This window comes from Apus apus, chromosome 1 (genome assembly GCF_020740795.1).
Source record: "Apus apus isolate bApuApu2 chromosome 1, bApuApu2.pri.cur, whole genome shotgun sequence".
In the NCBI taxonomy this organism is placed as follows: domain Eukaryota; kingdom Metazoa; phylum Chordata; class Aves; order Apodiformes; family Apodidae; genus Apus; species Apus apus.
Window position 1 is genome coordinate 748,052 of NC_067282.1, and position 14,082 is coordinate 762,133.

At 45.1% G+C, this 14,082-nt stretch overlaps 1 protein-coding gene across 1 annotated transcript in view; it reads right to left on the reverse strand.

Annotated features, from left to right (window-relative positions):
• PGM2L1 (phosphoglucomutase 2 like 1) overlaps positions 1 to 14,082 on the reverse strand; it is a 45,614-nt gene that overhangs the window by 24,415 nt on the left and 7,117 nt on the right. Inside the window, exon 2 of the mRNA XM_051608706.1 lies at positions 6,256 to 6,423. Within this exon, the coding sequence (XP_051464666.1) occupies positions 6,256 to 6,423 (168 nt within the window). The remainder of the gene's footprint in view (positions 1 to 6,255; positions 6,424 to 14,082) is intronic.

Genomic DNA, 14,082 nt, shown 5'->3' on the forward strand with positions numbered 1-14,082 from the left:
TCTGGGGTCCCCAGCACAGGAAGGACACGGAGCTGTTGGAGAGAGGCCAGAGGAGGCCCCGGAGATGCTGGGAGGGCTGGAGCAGCTCTGCTCTGGAGCCAGGCTGGGAGAGTTGGGGTGTTGAGCCTGGAGAAGAGAAGGCTCCAGGGAGACCTGAGAGCACCTTCCAGTGCCTGAAGTGGCTCCAGGAAAGCTGGGGAGGGACCTGGGACAAGGGCAGGGAGGGATGGGAGCAGGGGGAAGGGTTTCCAGCTGGCAGAGGGAGCTGGAGCTGAGATGTGAGGGAGAAATTCTGGGCTGTGAGGGTGGGGAGAGCCTGGCCCAGGTTGCCCAGGGAAGCTGTGGCTGCCCCATCCCTGGCAGTGTTGAAGGGCAGGTTGGATGGGGCTTGGAGCAGCCTGGGCTGCTGGGAGGTGGCCCTGCCCATGCAGGGGGGTTGAAAATAGATGATCTATAAGGTCCCTTCCAACCCAAACCATTCCATGATGTCTTTGGAGAACCATTTCAACTACAGATGTAGTGTTTCTACAGAGGGAAGAGAGGAAAAAAAATTGAAATAAATAAAAATTTTTGAATATTGACAGAACTGGAAGCTGTGTCATGTTACACACACCAGCTGAGTCACCTTCACGCCAAACTGACATGTGTTGCCACACAAACGTGCTCACATTGCCTTGACAACTTCTTGAGAACTTGGGTGCACAGCTGTAAAGCAATACAAGACAAAGGAATAGGGAAAACTTGTATAAGTTTGACTTGAACAGATTCAGTCACATTTAAAGAGGTGAACAGATTTCTTATCAACAGATCCTCATTTAGCCAAGTGGTATCTTCAGATCAGAGGACATTGCAGAGTTTTATCTGAACTAGTTTCTCAAACATCAAGAAACCAGACACACACAAAATATTTACACAAGAAGCAGGACCCTATTAGACAAACCAGTACTGATAAGAAGAAGAAAACAGGGCATCTAAACTTCCTCAGAAGCAGCACGAACCAAGGTAAGTTCAGATAAACCAACTAACACTCCTGTCCTACAGAAGTCAGCCAATATACTACAAACAAAACTCTCTTTACCAATTGTGTTATTCACTATTTCTGTTTCACACCCAGGAGCTCTCTCTCAACAGCAGAGGCATCCCTGGAACATCCTGGCAATCCTGGCATCTCTAGGATTCTGCGTATCAGCCTTCTTCCTCGTGCTTTATTCCCAACAACAACCACCAAAGCTGGCTTGGATTTTTGGTTCCAATGCTCACACCCTTGCACAGCTCCCAGCTTTCCATTCCCTCCTCCCTCAAAAACAGAAGAGCTGATTTCTTTTTATTGCAAAGTAAAGGGCCTATATTGATCGTTTCAGCAGATTTTATCTTCTGTACTTCCTTCCTTGCTCACTCACCCCAGCCATTTCTGCCTGAGCATTTTTGGGAGCTATGGGGTGCCACGACAACCTGAGTGACACTTCTCCAGGAGGACTGAGATTTTTCCTAGGACAGTCCCTTAAACCAGCTTCACTGTTTGACAGAGACCAGAGATTTCATATGAATAAAGACAGGGAAGTCTTGACATTCTGCCATCGAGAAGTTCTGTTTAAAATTAAGATGATGAAATATGCAGCATGAGGAGAAAATACCTTCAGCTTAGCCAAAGATACCACAGCTGAAATCCAAATATATAAATATATAAAGCTGCAGGAAATTAAAATAAATTAAAAATGACAGTGAGAAGTGAATGCTGAGCGCCCCCCCACTATCTGAACCTCCTACTCATGTTCCCACCTATTTTATCCCAGGTGCCATTCTCCCTTTCTCAGAGGGCAGTTAGTAACTTCAACACCTCTGGCAGTAAGTCCTTTCTTTAATAAGGTTCTCCATTTAAAGAAGTCTTATTTCCTTTTTACAAGACTCAGGTTTTGATAGCATCTCCATCTAATTTCACCTGGGATAGCTCCTGCTTCTAAACTGAAAATATCCAAGTCAACACCTTGCCATTACTTTCCTGGCGATAATTAATAACTTACTAGCAAGTGCCAGCACACAAATGTGTAACTGCCTCTGTGGATGTAAATCAAAATTCTCATTCGGTCCACTGAAGTATTACAAATATTTATACTACTGCACAGTTCAGGTGATTTCCTTATATAAAATTCACAGGCAGATCTAGTCTCCTTCTACTGCCATGATTTAAATCATCTTCTTGCATGGCCAGTTCCTTATGAACAATTTTCAGAAGAGAAGTGAGGGGAGAAGGATGCTATCAAGAATGGGACAAAAATTTTTGGTTGATGAAATCAAGGGATGGTAATAGTTTTATGAAGTTCAGGATTTAAATATTTCAACTATTACCACATGAATGATGCACAGATGACTGGTTTTATAATTGTGGAGGTCAGTGACAGGTTACTCACCCATTAATAAAAAGCAACAGGTTCAGAAGGACAGAAGCAGTACTTGAGCAGAAAAGTTTGGGCTTTATGCATGGGTGACATAGCTACAATCTTCAGGTGAGTCAAAAGCCACTTCTGGATATCCTGTACCTTTCTGGATCAGGCTTTTCGTGATATCACCATAATCATGGAAGTGAAGAACACAGAACGTGCTTAAGCACACACCTTAACTAATCATAGAGTCATGGAATGGTTTGGGTTGGAAGGGACCTTCAAGATCATCAGGTTCCAACCCCCTGCATGGGCAGGGACACCTCCCAGCAGCCCAGGCTGCTCCAAGCCCCATCCAACCTGCCCTTCAACACTGCCAGGGATGGGGCAGCCACAGCTTCCCTGGGCAACCTGGGCCAGGGTCTCCCCACCCTCACAGCCCAGAATTTCCCCCTCACATCTCATCTCAATCTTCCCTCTTCCAGTTCTGATACATAACCTCTTGTCCTCTCACTACAAGGTCTATTTTAATTGAAGGCAATATTTGAACTACACTGCAGTCTACTTTGAATGGCCATTTACTCCTGTAGCAGGAAAGGACAAAGAGGGACAGGCAGGGTTGCCCATTTTCTAATTAGGTCCAGCAAAACTGTTAATGTCATTAGCTTCTGAACCAAGACTACTCAGAGATTACACCTAAAGCACTTCAGAAACAAGTTCTAATCTGCTTCCCAGGGATGGTTTTTCCTAACCTGATATATGGCTTTAATAAGCAACTAAAAATAGAAGCTCCACAGTGGGAGCAATCGATACAAACTAGTTTGTTACTTTCAGAGAGCAGTCATGCCCATGACACTGAACTTGCAAACACTTTCCCTGCTGACCAAAATGAAACTTTCCCCTTTCTGCCAAGTATGTTTATCAGTCAGTCAGTCCAAGCGCAGTCACGCTTCCACGAGCCTGGAAACACAAAGGCAGCACACAACACCCAGGAGCTGGGAACGTGGGCAGCTCACAATTCTGGCTGCACAGGCCAAAAAAATCAAGTGACTCTCATTCACTTCCTCTGCATTATCAAGATGTTTCACCCTGCTTCAAAGAAAAGTGGAATTCTTTAAAGCAACTTCGCTGCTCTGAACGATTCCATGAGTTGCAACAAACTACTAGTTTTTAAGCTGTTTTTAAAATGTGTTTATTTAATGTTTTTAATTTAAAATATAATTTTAAAAATAAGTTGAATCATCTCATATCAGACCTAGAACCAAAGCAAGCATCATTCTAAGGTGTGCCCAGTTTAGAGATCAGAAACCTAAAGCAAACTTTGTTACATCCAAGATGAAACTGAAGAGAAAAAATGATCAGATACAAGGCTGGGTTTCTACTAATAAGCTCCAACATGTTACTCCTTTTCCAAGTCTATATAAACAGCTCTTGGAATTTGGTTTCAGTGCAAGAGTTTGGGCTGCAGTTGTATGAGCCAGGCATTAGCAATATGTCAACCAGCTTAATAGTGTTCCAGCTGTTCCAAGTTTTAAGCACAGCACTTTGCCCTGAGCCAACAGAAAACAAATTATTGCAGTTGTGCCTGCTGAGGGATTTGCATCAGAGCATTAACCTGCAGAGAGATGGCTATTTTAGAAGCACACAGGATTAAATGAGAGATTTTATCACAGAATCACAGAATGTTAGGGGTTGGAAGGGACCTCTGAAGACCAACCCTTTATAAACCCTTTATATTTTCTATCAACCCTTTATAAACCATGTAACGAAACACCTTTCATCATATGGCTGAAGCTCCAATTATTAAAAAGTACTTGACCAAGTAGGTAAGATTCAGTAGGTCTGTCATAAAAAAAACCTTTCAACGTAAATGTTCCAAGTACAATGGTTACAAACCTACCCCATTGTTATATTTTCAACAGTCAAGACCGAAGGTGGAAACAAATGAAATGTTTAAGTATATTTATAGAGTCAGTCACAGGGGTTGGAAGGGACCCCTGGAGATCAAGTCCAACCCCCCTGCTGCAGCAGGAACACCCAGGGCAGATCCCACAGGAACACATCCAGGTGGGTCTTGAAAGTCTCCAGAGAAGGAGACTCCACACCCTCCCTGGGCAGCCTGTCCCAGGGCTCTGCCACCCTCACAGGAAAGAAGTTTCTCCTCATGTTGAGGTGCAACTCCCTGTGTTGTCACTTGGTGCTGTTTCCCCTCGTCCTGTCACAGGCACCACTGAAAAGAGACTGGCCCCTTCTTGACACCCACCCTGCAGATATTTATAGACATTAACAAGGTCCCCTCTCAGTCTTCTCTTCTCCAGACTAACCAGCCCCAGGTCTCTCAGCCTTTCCCCATCAGACAGATGTTCCAGTCCCTTCATCATCCCTGTAGTCTCCCTTGGACTCCTTCCAGCATCTCCCTGCCCCTCTTGAACTGAGGAGCCTAGAACTGAACACCGTAATCCAGGTGGGGTCTCACTAGGGCAGAGGGGGAGGAGAACCTCCCTTGACCTGCTGGCCACACTGTTCTTAATGCATCCCAAGACACTACTGGCTCTCTTGGCCACAAGGGCACATTGCTGTCCCATGGATAACCTGTTGTCCAACAGGACCCCAGAGTCCTTCTCCATGGGGCTGCTTTCTAGAAGCTCAACCCCTCATCTCTATCAGTTCATGGTGGTTTTTCTCCCCAGGCACAGGACGCTACTCTTATTCTTGTTGAACCTCATGAGGTTCCTCTTTGCTCTCCAGCCTGTCTGGATCTCACTGAATGGCTGCACAGCCTTCAGGTGGATCAGCCAACCCTCCCAGATGTTTTAATTTATTTAACGTGCACAGTCCAAATCCATTTGTATTTTACATGTTCATGAGGAAAAGAACTATGAAACACCCAGTTTCTGACTCCTGCTATCCATGTTCAATAGGATTCAACCCTTCTATTTCTTTGCCTCCCACCATCTTCACTAGGGTGACAGAAAGCTGCACTTGGCAGGTTAAGAATCCAGCTGCTTTTTGCTTGATATTTACGATAATGAAGTAAGTGCAAGATTGACTATCAAAGTCAGGAATGATAGCTCAAAAGAACTACAACCCTAGATAAATCAATATTGAAATTTGGAGTCATCTTTCATGTGCTCAAAGTCTGGAATATATCAGACTGATTTCAAATGTACTCAGCATTAACTTCTTAGGAAGTTCAGCTGTAAAGAGTTGTTATTTAATCTGTTTCTTTGGGGGAAAAACTGAGAGAGTAACACACCAGCTGAAAAGAACCCTGGTGCTGTACAATCAGCAAATGCTAAGAAGAAATCCACTATGAGACAGCAATATGGAAAAGGAGCATGAAGCACTTTTGACCAAAAATTAAATCAACATGAACTCTTCCTTCCTAAGGCATTTATGGAAAAGGTGAGACCCTGGCCCAGGTTGCCCAGAGAAGCTGTGGCTGCCCCATCCCTGGCAGTGTTGAAGGGCAGGTTGGATGGGGCTTGGAGCAGCCTGGGCTGCTGGGAGGTGGCCCTGCCCATGCAGGGGGGTTGGAACTAGATGATCTTGAAGGTCCCTTAAGATCGTTCCAACCCAAACCATTCTATGATGCTATGGAAGTTCTTAGGACAGCTAACAATTTCCAATTTCAGAGCAGTGTAACAGACTTCAACTACTGGCCAAATTCCAGAGGAAGTGATTAGATTTTGCCTCCTAGGATGCTCAGTGAAACCTCTACAAGCTACTTCACTTTCTTCCACCACTAAACATTCCATGTTATCACTCTCTTGCTGAATGGCTACTGTGCTTCCCCCTCAGCTCCTATTTCAGTGCACTGGAGCACCCGAACTCTGTGAAACCATGAAGGCCTCTCCCAAACAACTGCACAGCTTACCTGTGTTGACTGGATCACTGTCAGATCATTAATGTAGCAAAATCCTGCTCCCATGGCAGAGCGCAGCCCGGCGGTCCCAAAGCTCAGCCTGCAGCACAGCCGGTCCCGTAACTCCTTGTGCTTTCCATTCTGTAACAAGCTTTCAATCTGTTCCTTCGTTTTTTGGTTCTGCAAAAGAAGATTAAGGTCTTCATTTAGTTCTGAAAATCAAGATCTGAACTACATGCTTACTGGTTTTGAACAGTTCCCAGCTCTGCGGTGCAACAAGTTCTTCCTGTCCTACAAAATACCACTGAATAAACTAACCTCCAACCTAACTCTCACTTCTACCCTATTCTCTTTCTGTATCATTCTTTATTATAAAAGATTAAAGACCTCTTTCTGTCACTGATACCCTGATGTGTTTGCCAAGGCAGTAACACGCTCCCCCATCCCTGGCAGTATTCAAGGGCAGGTTGGATGGGGCTCTAAGCAACCTTATCTAGTGGGTGGTGTCCCTGCCCATGCAGGGGGGTTGGATCTAGATCATCTTTAAGGCCCCTTCCAATCCAAACCATTCTATGATTCCATGATTCCCAGCTAAATGAAGGCTCTAAGTGAGGAGTCTAGACTCTGGAACAGGTTTCCCCAAGGCAGATAACACAAATAAATTCTCGATCTGTGCTGCTGGAAGACAGACAAAAATCCTCACTTTAAACAGTATTTCCTTCCTCCCCACCCTGCAGGAAAGGTCTGTAAACAGGCACAGTAAAATGAAGCTGATGTTGTGAAAAATAAAAATACAGCTTGTCATTTCAAGTTACATTAATCGTCAAGGAGGTGGGTACAGGAGAGTCAAAGCACCTGTTTACCACAGACTCTCAAATAAAGACTGGGATTTCTGTCAGTTTTGACACTTTCCCCTCTCATGACGTTCACTGGATACAAGTGGGTTGAAAAAAAAAAAAAAAGACCTAAGTGCTACTCCTGAAGGTTAAATACAACACACATCATTGTAAAAACCACTTCTGCTACTCTCCAAACCCAGATTTTTAACTGTACTTAGAAGGGTCTCAAGGATCTTCTCAGTAAAATCCAGAGAATGAAAAACAAGTTTCCCCAATTACTTAAAAGTTCATAGAGAATGCATTTTGCACACAAGCACTAAACAAAGAATCATCTGCAGAAGTCACTGATGTATCTTTATGAGCGAGCACCTTTCTGAAGGAAAAAAAACCTGGCCCCAAAAACAGCCCTCATGTCAGTGAAGCAGAACAGAATCACAGAATGTTTGGAGTTGGAAGGGACCCTAAAGATCCTCGAGTTCCAAACCCCTGCACAGGCAGGGACACCTCCCACTAGAACAGGTTGCTCCAAGCCCCATCCAACCTGCCCTTGAACACCTCCAGGGATGGAGCCCCCATAGCATCTCTGGGCATTCTTCCTTTCTGGTATCATTCCTCACTGCCTGTGACACAATTTCACCCCCACTTGCCCAGCTGAAAGCAACTCAAAGCTCCCTGCAGGTCTGTGATGTTTGGACAGCACATGTCACAGCAGGGACTTGCTTGTTGGCTGCTCTGCTGTCACCTGAAAGAGGCCATCCCAGGGCAGACCGAAGGGCTGGTTAGCCCAGCACCCTGACAGCAACTGTCAGCAGATGCCTACAGAAAGTCTAAGGACAGCACAATCCTGGCAATGAGCAGGACACAGATGTGAGGCCAACCTCAGTATTTCCTACAGACTGAGTTCCTGGTCCACACAGGAGGCCTCCTTGTACCAACAAAAGGGATACAAACACCAGACAATTCAGGACAGAACATTTTGAAAATGTCACCTAAAACCCATGACTAAAATGAATGGGCACCTGACAAGGAAATGTTTGGCTAAATAGAACAGTAGGATGCAACTCTTCTGACCTGAAACCCTCTTCATTTTAAGCAGTTATTGCATTTATGAAAGAATATAAGCACTTGTCATTCCCATCTGTAGAGAATACATTTATTCTCATTCCTTGTTCAGCCGAGGGAGTGATTATAAGCATCTCTGAAAGGCCTTAGGGCAGGAAATGCTACAACCCTGTGAGTGTTTTCAAGTCAGCCCTCTGCAGCACACAGCACATTACACAGCACAGTGGGGCAAGAGCCACTGATGACTGAAACCTCCCTGTGTTCATGCAGTATTTTCCTAAACTTGCATCACTGGCAAAGCTCTGAACTTTCAAGTGTACAGAACACATGTACTCAGACACCATCTGTTCTTCATAGCTATCCTGCACCCTCAACTAATATCGAGGCTAGGAAACAACAGGTTAAAATCTGAAAACTTTAATATTAATGACCTACGATGATCAGAATTAGAAAACTTATAGAAGGGAAATTTAGATTAGACATCAGGAGGAAATTCTGTGCTGTGAGGGTGGGGAGAGCCTGGCCCAGGTTGCCCAGGGAAGCTGTGGCTGCCCCATCCCTGGCAGTGTTGAAGGGCAGGTTGGATGGGGCTTGGAGCAGCCTGGGCTGCTGGGAGGTGTCCCTGCCCATGCAGGGGTGGGACTGGATGATCTCTAAGGTCCCTTCCAACCCAAACCATTCTGTGATTCTATTATATCAATCACACTATCCTGGACATGCCTGGGGAGACCAGGGGCAAAATCAGGGAAGACAAGTCTAATCTGACAAAGAAAAAACACTGACAGAGGGGTAGGGATGCGTGTCCTTTTACAACACGGACTAACAGGGAGCGATTCACCCACAGAGGCTGTTATGAAATAAGAGGATAAGTAAGTATCCCTATTTTATAACACAGGGATTTTAAAGGCTCTATAAATTCACTTGGTCATCAAGAAACTCAGCTTGTCTGCTGACATCCAGTTTGGACAAGACACCTCTCAGCTATAATAACACAGTCAACCCAGCCAGGCCTGGCAGTGTAGAGGCAATCGATCCACAGCAGTAAAAAAAACAATGACTCCAGCTGCAAATACTATGGCTGGTGCTTCTCTGAAAGTGTTTTTTCAAGGAGAGTCCTAAGGAAGGGTTAAAATAGGCAAATGGCATCTGAAAGGCAAGGGTGAAGCACCTCTGACATTTAAAATAGAGGTCAGCCAGCCTCAGCTCCCACACTGCTTGCCACAAGGCAGCCTCTGCAGCACAGGGAAACTTGCTCTGCAAGAAGGAGAATCTTCAGGAGGGTTTGAAAAGTGCTGGGAAAAGCACAACAATATGAGCTGCACGAACTGTCACTAGGGAAAAAATAGCCAATAAAATGTTCAGCCTTTAAAGGTCATTTCCAACTCCATACCTTCTGTGATTCTGTGAACATTTGCTCAAAATCAGAAACTACTTCTGCAGCTTGACAACAGGTTTTGAACACCAGCAAGATGAGATGTGTGAATTTAAAATACATTTTCATTTCTTCATGGCTTAGAATAAAAAGGCAAGCCATTATTGTTCAAGCTCTCAGATGGCTCTGGAATCGAAGTCGTTACTAAGAACACAGCTAAAAAAAGGCCTAAAAATAAAACAAAAACAATGGGGCCCAACAAGTATTTCAGAAGGGAAAGCTTCTCTTTTAGTGGCTCATAGGCAGCCCACCAGAAAACAAATGACTAATCTGAGAAGAGTGAGGCAAGAGCACATGAAAACTTCATTTCCCATGATCATAATTCCATACATAGTTTTGCTTTAACGTATGATTATTAAATAGCACAGTATCTTTAATAGCTTTTTAGGACACACTGTATTGTTTGCCAACAAGACTAGAATAACACATAATACATTACACAGTTTATGGTCTGGAGTTGTGCAAAACTGAGGCAAGACTTTCCTGAAGCAACAGCACAAACATTTCTTTTACAAAGATATTAACATGCATTTTTGATTGAAGCTACCTTATTTGTTTCCTAGGGAACAAAAATGAGTCAGCCAAGAGCATCCAAATAGCATTTGAATTTGCTAAGGCTGCAATCAGTTAGCTAAGATTTCCTGCCATCAGAAATGCAAAAAGGAGGGGGAAAAAAAAGGGGTTACAAGCAAAAAAAAAAAAAAATCTCAAAGCTTTCTATTCACTATGACCTGAAAATCCTGGGAAAGAAGGAATTTCACAAGACTTGGTATAACTTCAGATGTGGTGATGATGTGAGCTCTGGCTCACACATTCAGTAGCACCAGAAGACTGATCTCAAGACAGCTCCTATCCCAGCCCTCTGTGGAACACCCTTTACTGCTTTTCATTGGTTCCTGCTTTACTGTTTTTCTTTAGAGTTGGAGCTTCAAAGCCTACGGACCAGCTTAGCTTCTTGCCACACACTCCTTGGGTATGAACACCATTTATTAGACTAAACTGAGAATTTCCAGAGGCCTTGCAGTCAGGTGGGCTCAAACATAATGACTGCTGAAGTTTATCCCTATTGCAAATGCTCAAAAAAAATAAGTTTTTGCTGGTTTGCTTTACAGTTAGCAAATAAAATGATACATCTGAAGGCTTCACAGTCATGCATTTTTCAAAGTGGAAGAGCTGTAATGGTAAACCACACAACAGACTTGTGCATGAGAGATTTGAATTATGAAGAATAAAGTCTAGTAGGCCTTTATGCAAAGCATATTTTCTGAGGTCATTAATATTACTGCACAGTCACTCTCCACCAACACTAAGTTTCCTGTCATGTGAAGCAAGAGACACTAGGAAGGTAAGTTAGGTTAGACAAGGTATGCAGCATCTCACTGGACTTCTGAATTCCAAGAAGATATCACCAATAGCACATAGGGATACAATTACTGGATGCTGGGGTGAGAGGCTCATGAGCAGCTTTAAGTAGTTCATCGATGTATTAAAAAGAACTGTAACAGTTCACTGCTTAGCAAAGAACTTCTCAAGCTGCTGGAGCCCAGCAAGGCAGCAGCGAGGTGTTAGCACACAACCCAGTGAGCTCAGACACACTGGAAACCCTTGCCTGCATTAGAACACCAGTAAGAGCCACTAATCACAAGGCAGAAACCTCATGCAAGCAAAAGAGAAGTTCCTTAGAGATCCTCACCTCAGTGTTTGGGCATTATTTTTAAATATTAAAAAAAATCCACACCAAAACCAGCCACAAGTCTACCTTAAGCAATAACAAATGGGGCTGTTTCAGACAAAACAAGGCATCCATCTCTCCTACGAGGACAGGCTGAGAGTTGGGGGTGTTCAGCCTGGAGAAGAGAAGGCTCCAGGGAGACCTGAGAGCACCTTCCAGGGCCTGAAGGGGCTCCAGGAAAGCTGGGGAGGGGCTTGGGACAAGGGCAGGGAGGGATGGGAGCAGGGGGAAGGGTTTCCAGCTGGCAGAGGGAGCTGGAGCTGAGATGTGAGGGAGAAATTCTGGGCTGTGAGGGTGGGGAGACCCTGGCCCAGGTTGCCCAGGGAAGCTGTGGCTGCCCCATCCCTGGCAGTGCTGAAGGGCAGGTTGGATGGGGCTTGGAGCAGCCTGGGCTGCTGGGAGGTATCCCTGCCTATGCAGGGGGTTGGAACTAGATAATCTTGAAGGTTCCTTCCAACCCAAACCATTCTATGACTTCCTAACCAAAGCAGTAGTCTAAGCATTGCACTTGCAATGGCTCTAACAAAGCAACTCAAATCCATCTCATGAGTTTAGTAATTTGAAGATCCCACAGAATGTGGTGCTGCTTCTGAAGTCAAGCAGTTTGTGGATGTCAAGGATATGATAAACACATTTCTTTCACCACCCTCCAAGCACACCAGATCTTGGCACTGCTGGCCAACAACACTTTGAGCAGCTGAAACTCTACAGACAGCAGAGCAGCTCAGCAAATACTGGTCAGGGCAGGGACTCCAGCTGCTGTGCCAGCAAGTGCAGCATCACTGCTGGATACACAGAGGGTGGGAGATGAGGGCAGGGATGCTATGGTGAGCTTAGTGCAGCCTCACCCCACCAACATGACTTGTAGTCTTGCCTAGATTCCCCAGTTGCTCCAGTGACTTGCCTGGTAGGGACACCCCAAGGGGTTCAGGGGCTGCTCCCAGGTACTGGTTTGTCCCTCACTGCCCTGTGAAGCTGAGCAGGGAATATCCCAGTAATGAGGCTGTGGTTGCTATTCCAACCTAGGAAGTCGTTAGGGAAGGGGGCTGAGCCCATTTCAGGTACCATGGCTCTGGCAGGGCCTGCCTGCTGTGATAGGAACACGTGTGCACCAGGAAAAATGTCTGGCAGAAGCAGCACTGATTCTTCCCAAAGAAGAGAGAGATCCTTCAAAGCCCCACACTAGTTTTCAGAGGGTAACTTATTGGTGGAAAAAAGCATCTGGCAGAGAGAAGGTCCTTCAAGCCCACAGAGACCAACCTCCCAAAGGCAAAGAGGGTAGGGAAGAGGGCAGCACTGGGGAGGAAGATGAGACCCACACACAGACTCACATCCTGTAGGGATGGGGAGACCTCCAGTGCCAACCAACCAGCTTTCCACACAACTGACAAGCAGCCATCATGTCAGAGGGCCTCATCCCTTACAGCCACACACACACAAACATATTTAGGTTAGGAAGCAGGACAAGGCAGCAATCAAGAGGCAACAGATGCTGCTCCTCCTGCTGTGGGTGGGGAAGGGGCCCTGGCCACTGCCAGCAGCGTGCAAGGAGGCTGCAGATAAGGTGACACTGGAAGGAAAGGAGGACCCTGGAAGGAAAGGCTCATGCTACCTGAACATACATTGTTAGGGCCAGAAAAAGGACAGGCAAGGACAGAGGTGCCTCTGGCTGGTAATGGGGCTACAGTCGGGTTTCTGACTGTGGTGCTCCCACAGCTCAAAACCAGATGGGGTATCTGGAGGCAGGTTAACTATTGCTGAGTAAAGGGAGATAATTCCTTCCCCACAAAGGCCCAGGACACTGTTGACCTTCTTCGCCATCAGGGGAGGCTCAGCATGATGCCTACAGAGACACTCAGGACCTTTCCAGCAGATCCCAGCCCCAGCTCCCATTGCTACAGGGGGTTCCTCTTTCTCAAGCCTGTCCTCTTGAATGTAATGTCTCTGCTGGTCCATTCCTCCAGCCTGTCTACTTCCCCCTGTACAGCAGCTCTGCCCTCAACTGTCCAGTTCCCAATCTGACAGCATCTACAGAAATGTGAGTGCCCTCAAAGCCATTCATCTACCATTTTGATGTGAATTTGTGAACCATTCTGCATTTTTAAATAGCCTTGAGACTTGCCATTTGATACGTGGGAAGTAAAGAGCAAACAGAGTTCAGGCCATGTTTTCCTATCCCATTTCAAGCAGACTCTACTAAGTGCATTCAGGGAGTCCTCTCACTCTCAGAGAGCTCAGACAAGCTTGGAGGAGAGATAGTGAGACTATCAGAACCTTCCCTTCAGTACTTCAAATTCACTGCCACAAAGAAATGGAAACAAGAAGCATTTTGGGCAGAGATACAGCCTGATCACTGCAAGGCTAGGAGTCTGAACATAGCTCTGCATTTAGAAAAGAACCAGAAAAAATAAGTTCTGCATTCTTTTTTCCTATAAAATGATGATACTAATCCATACAGGCATGCTGTTTCTAGAAAGCTAGAACTACTTCCTCATCACATTTATTTTTTTTGCAAGTTACCTGTGTTGTTTCTGACTTCAGTTCTCAGTCAGGAACTTTACATAACCTATATTAGCAGTTCTGTGGAGTTTAAAGTGGTTAAAATGGCTTCTAAGAAGAGGGAAGGAGAAGACCCTGTTGGGGATGTGAGATAAAGTCTCAGCAGCTATTTACCTTTTTTATTTTATAAAATTGTCTTGGTTTGAGCCAGGATGAAGCTATTTATCCTTTTACTGATATTTTTTTTTCCCCCATCAGTAAGCTTTCTTTTAACT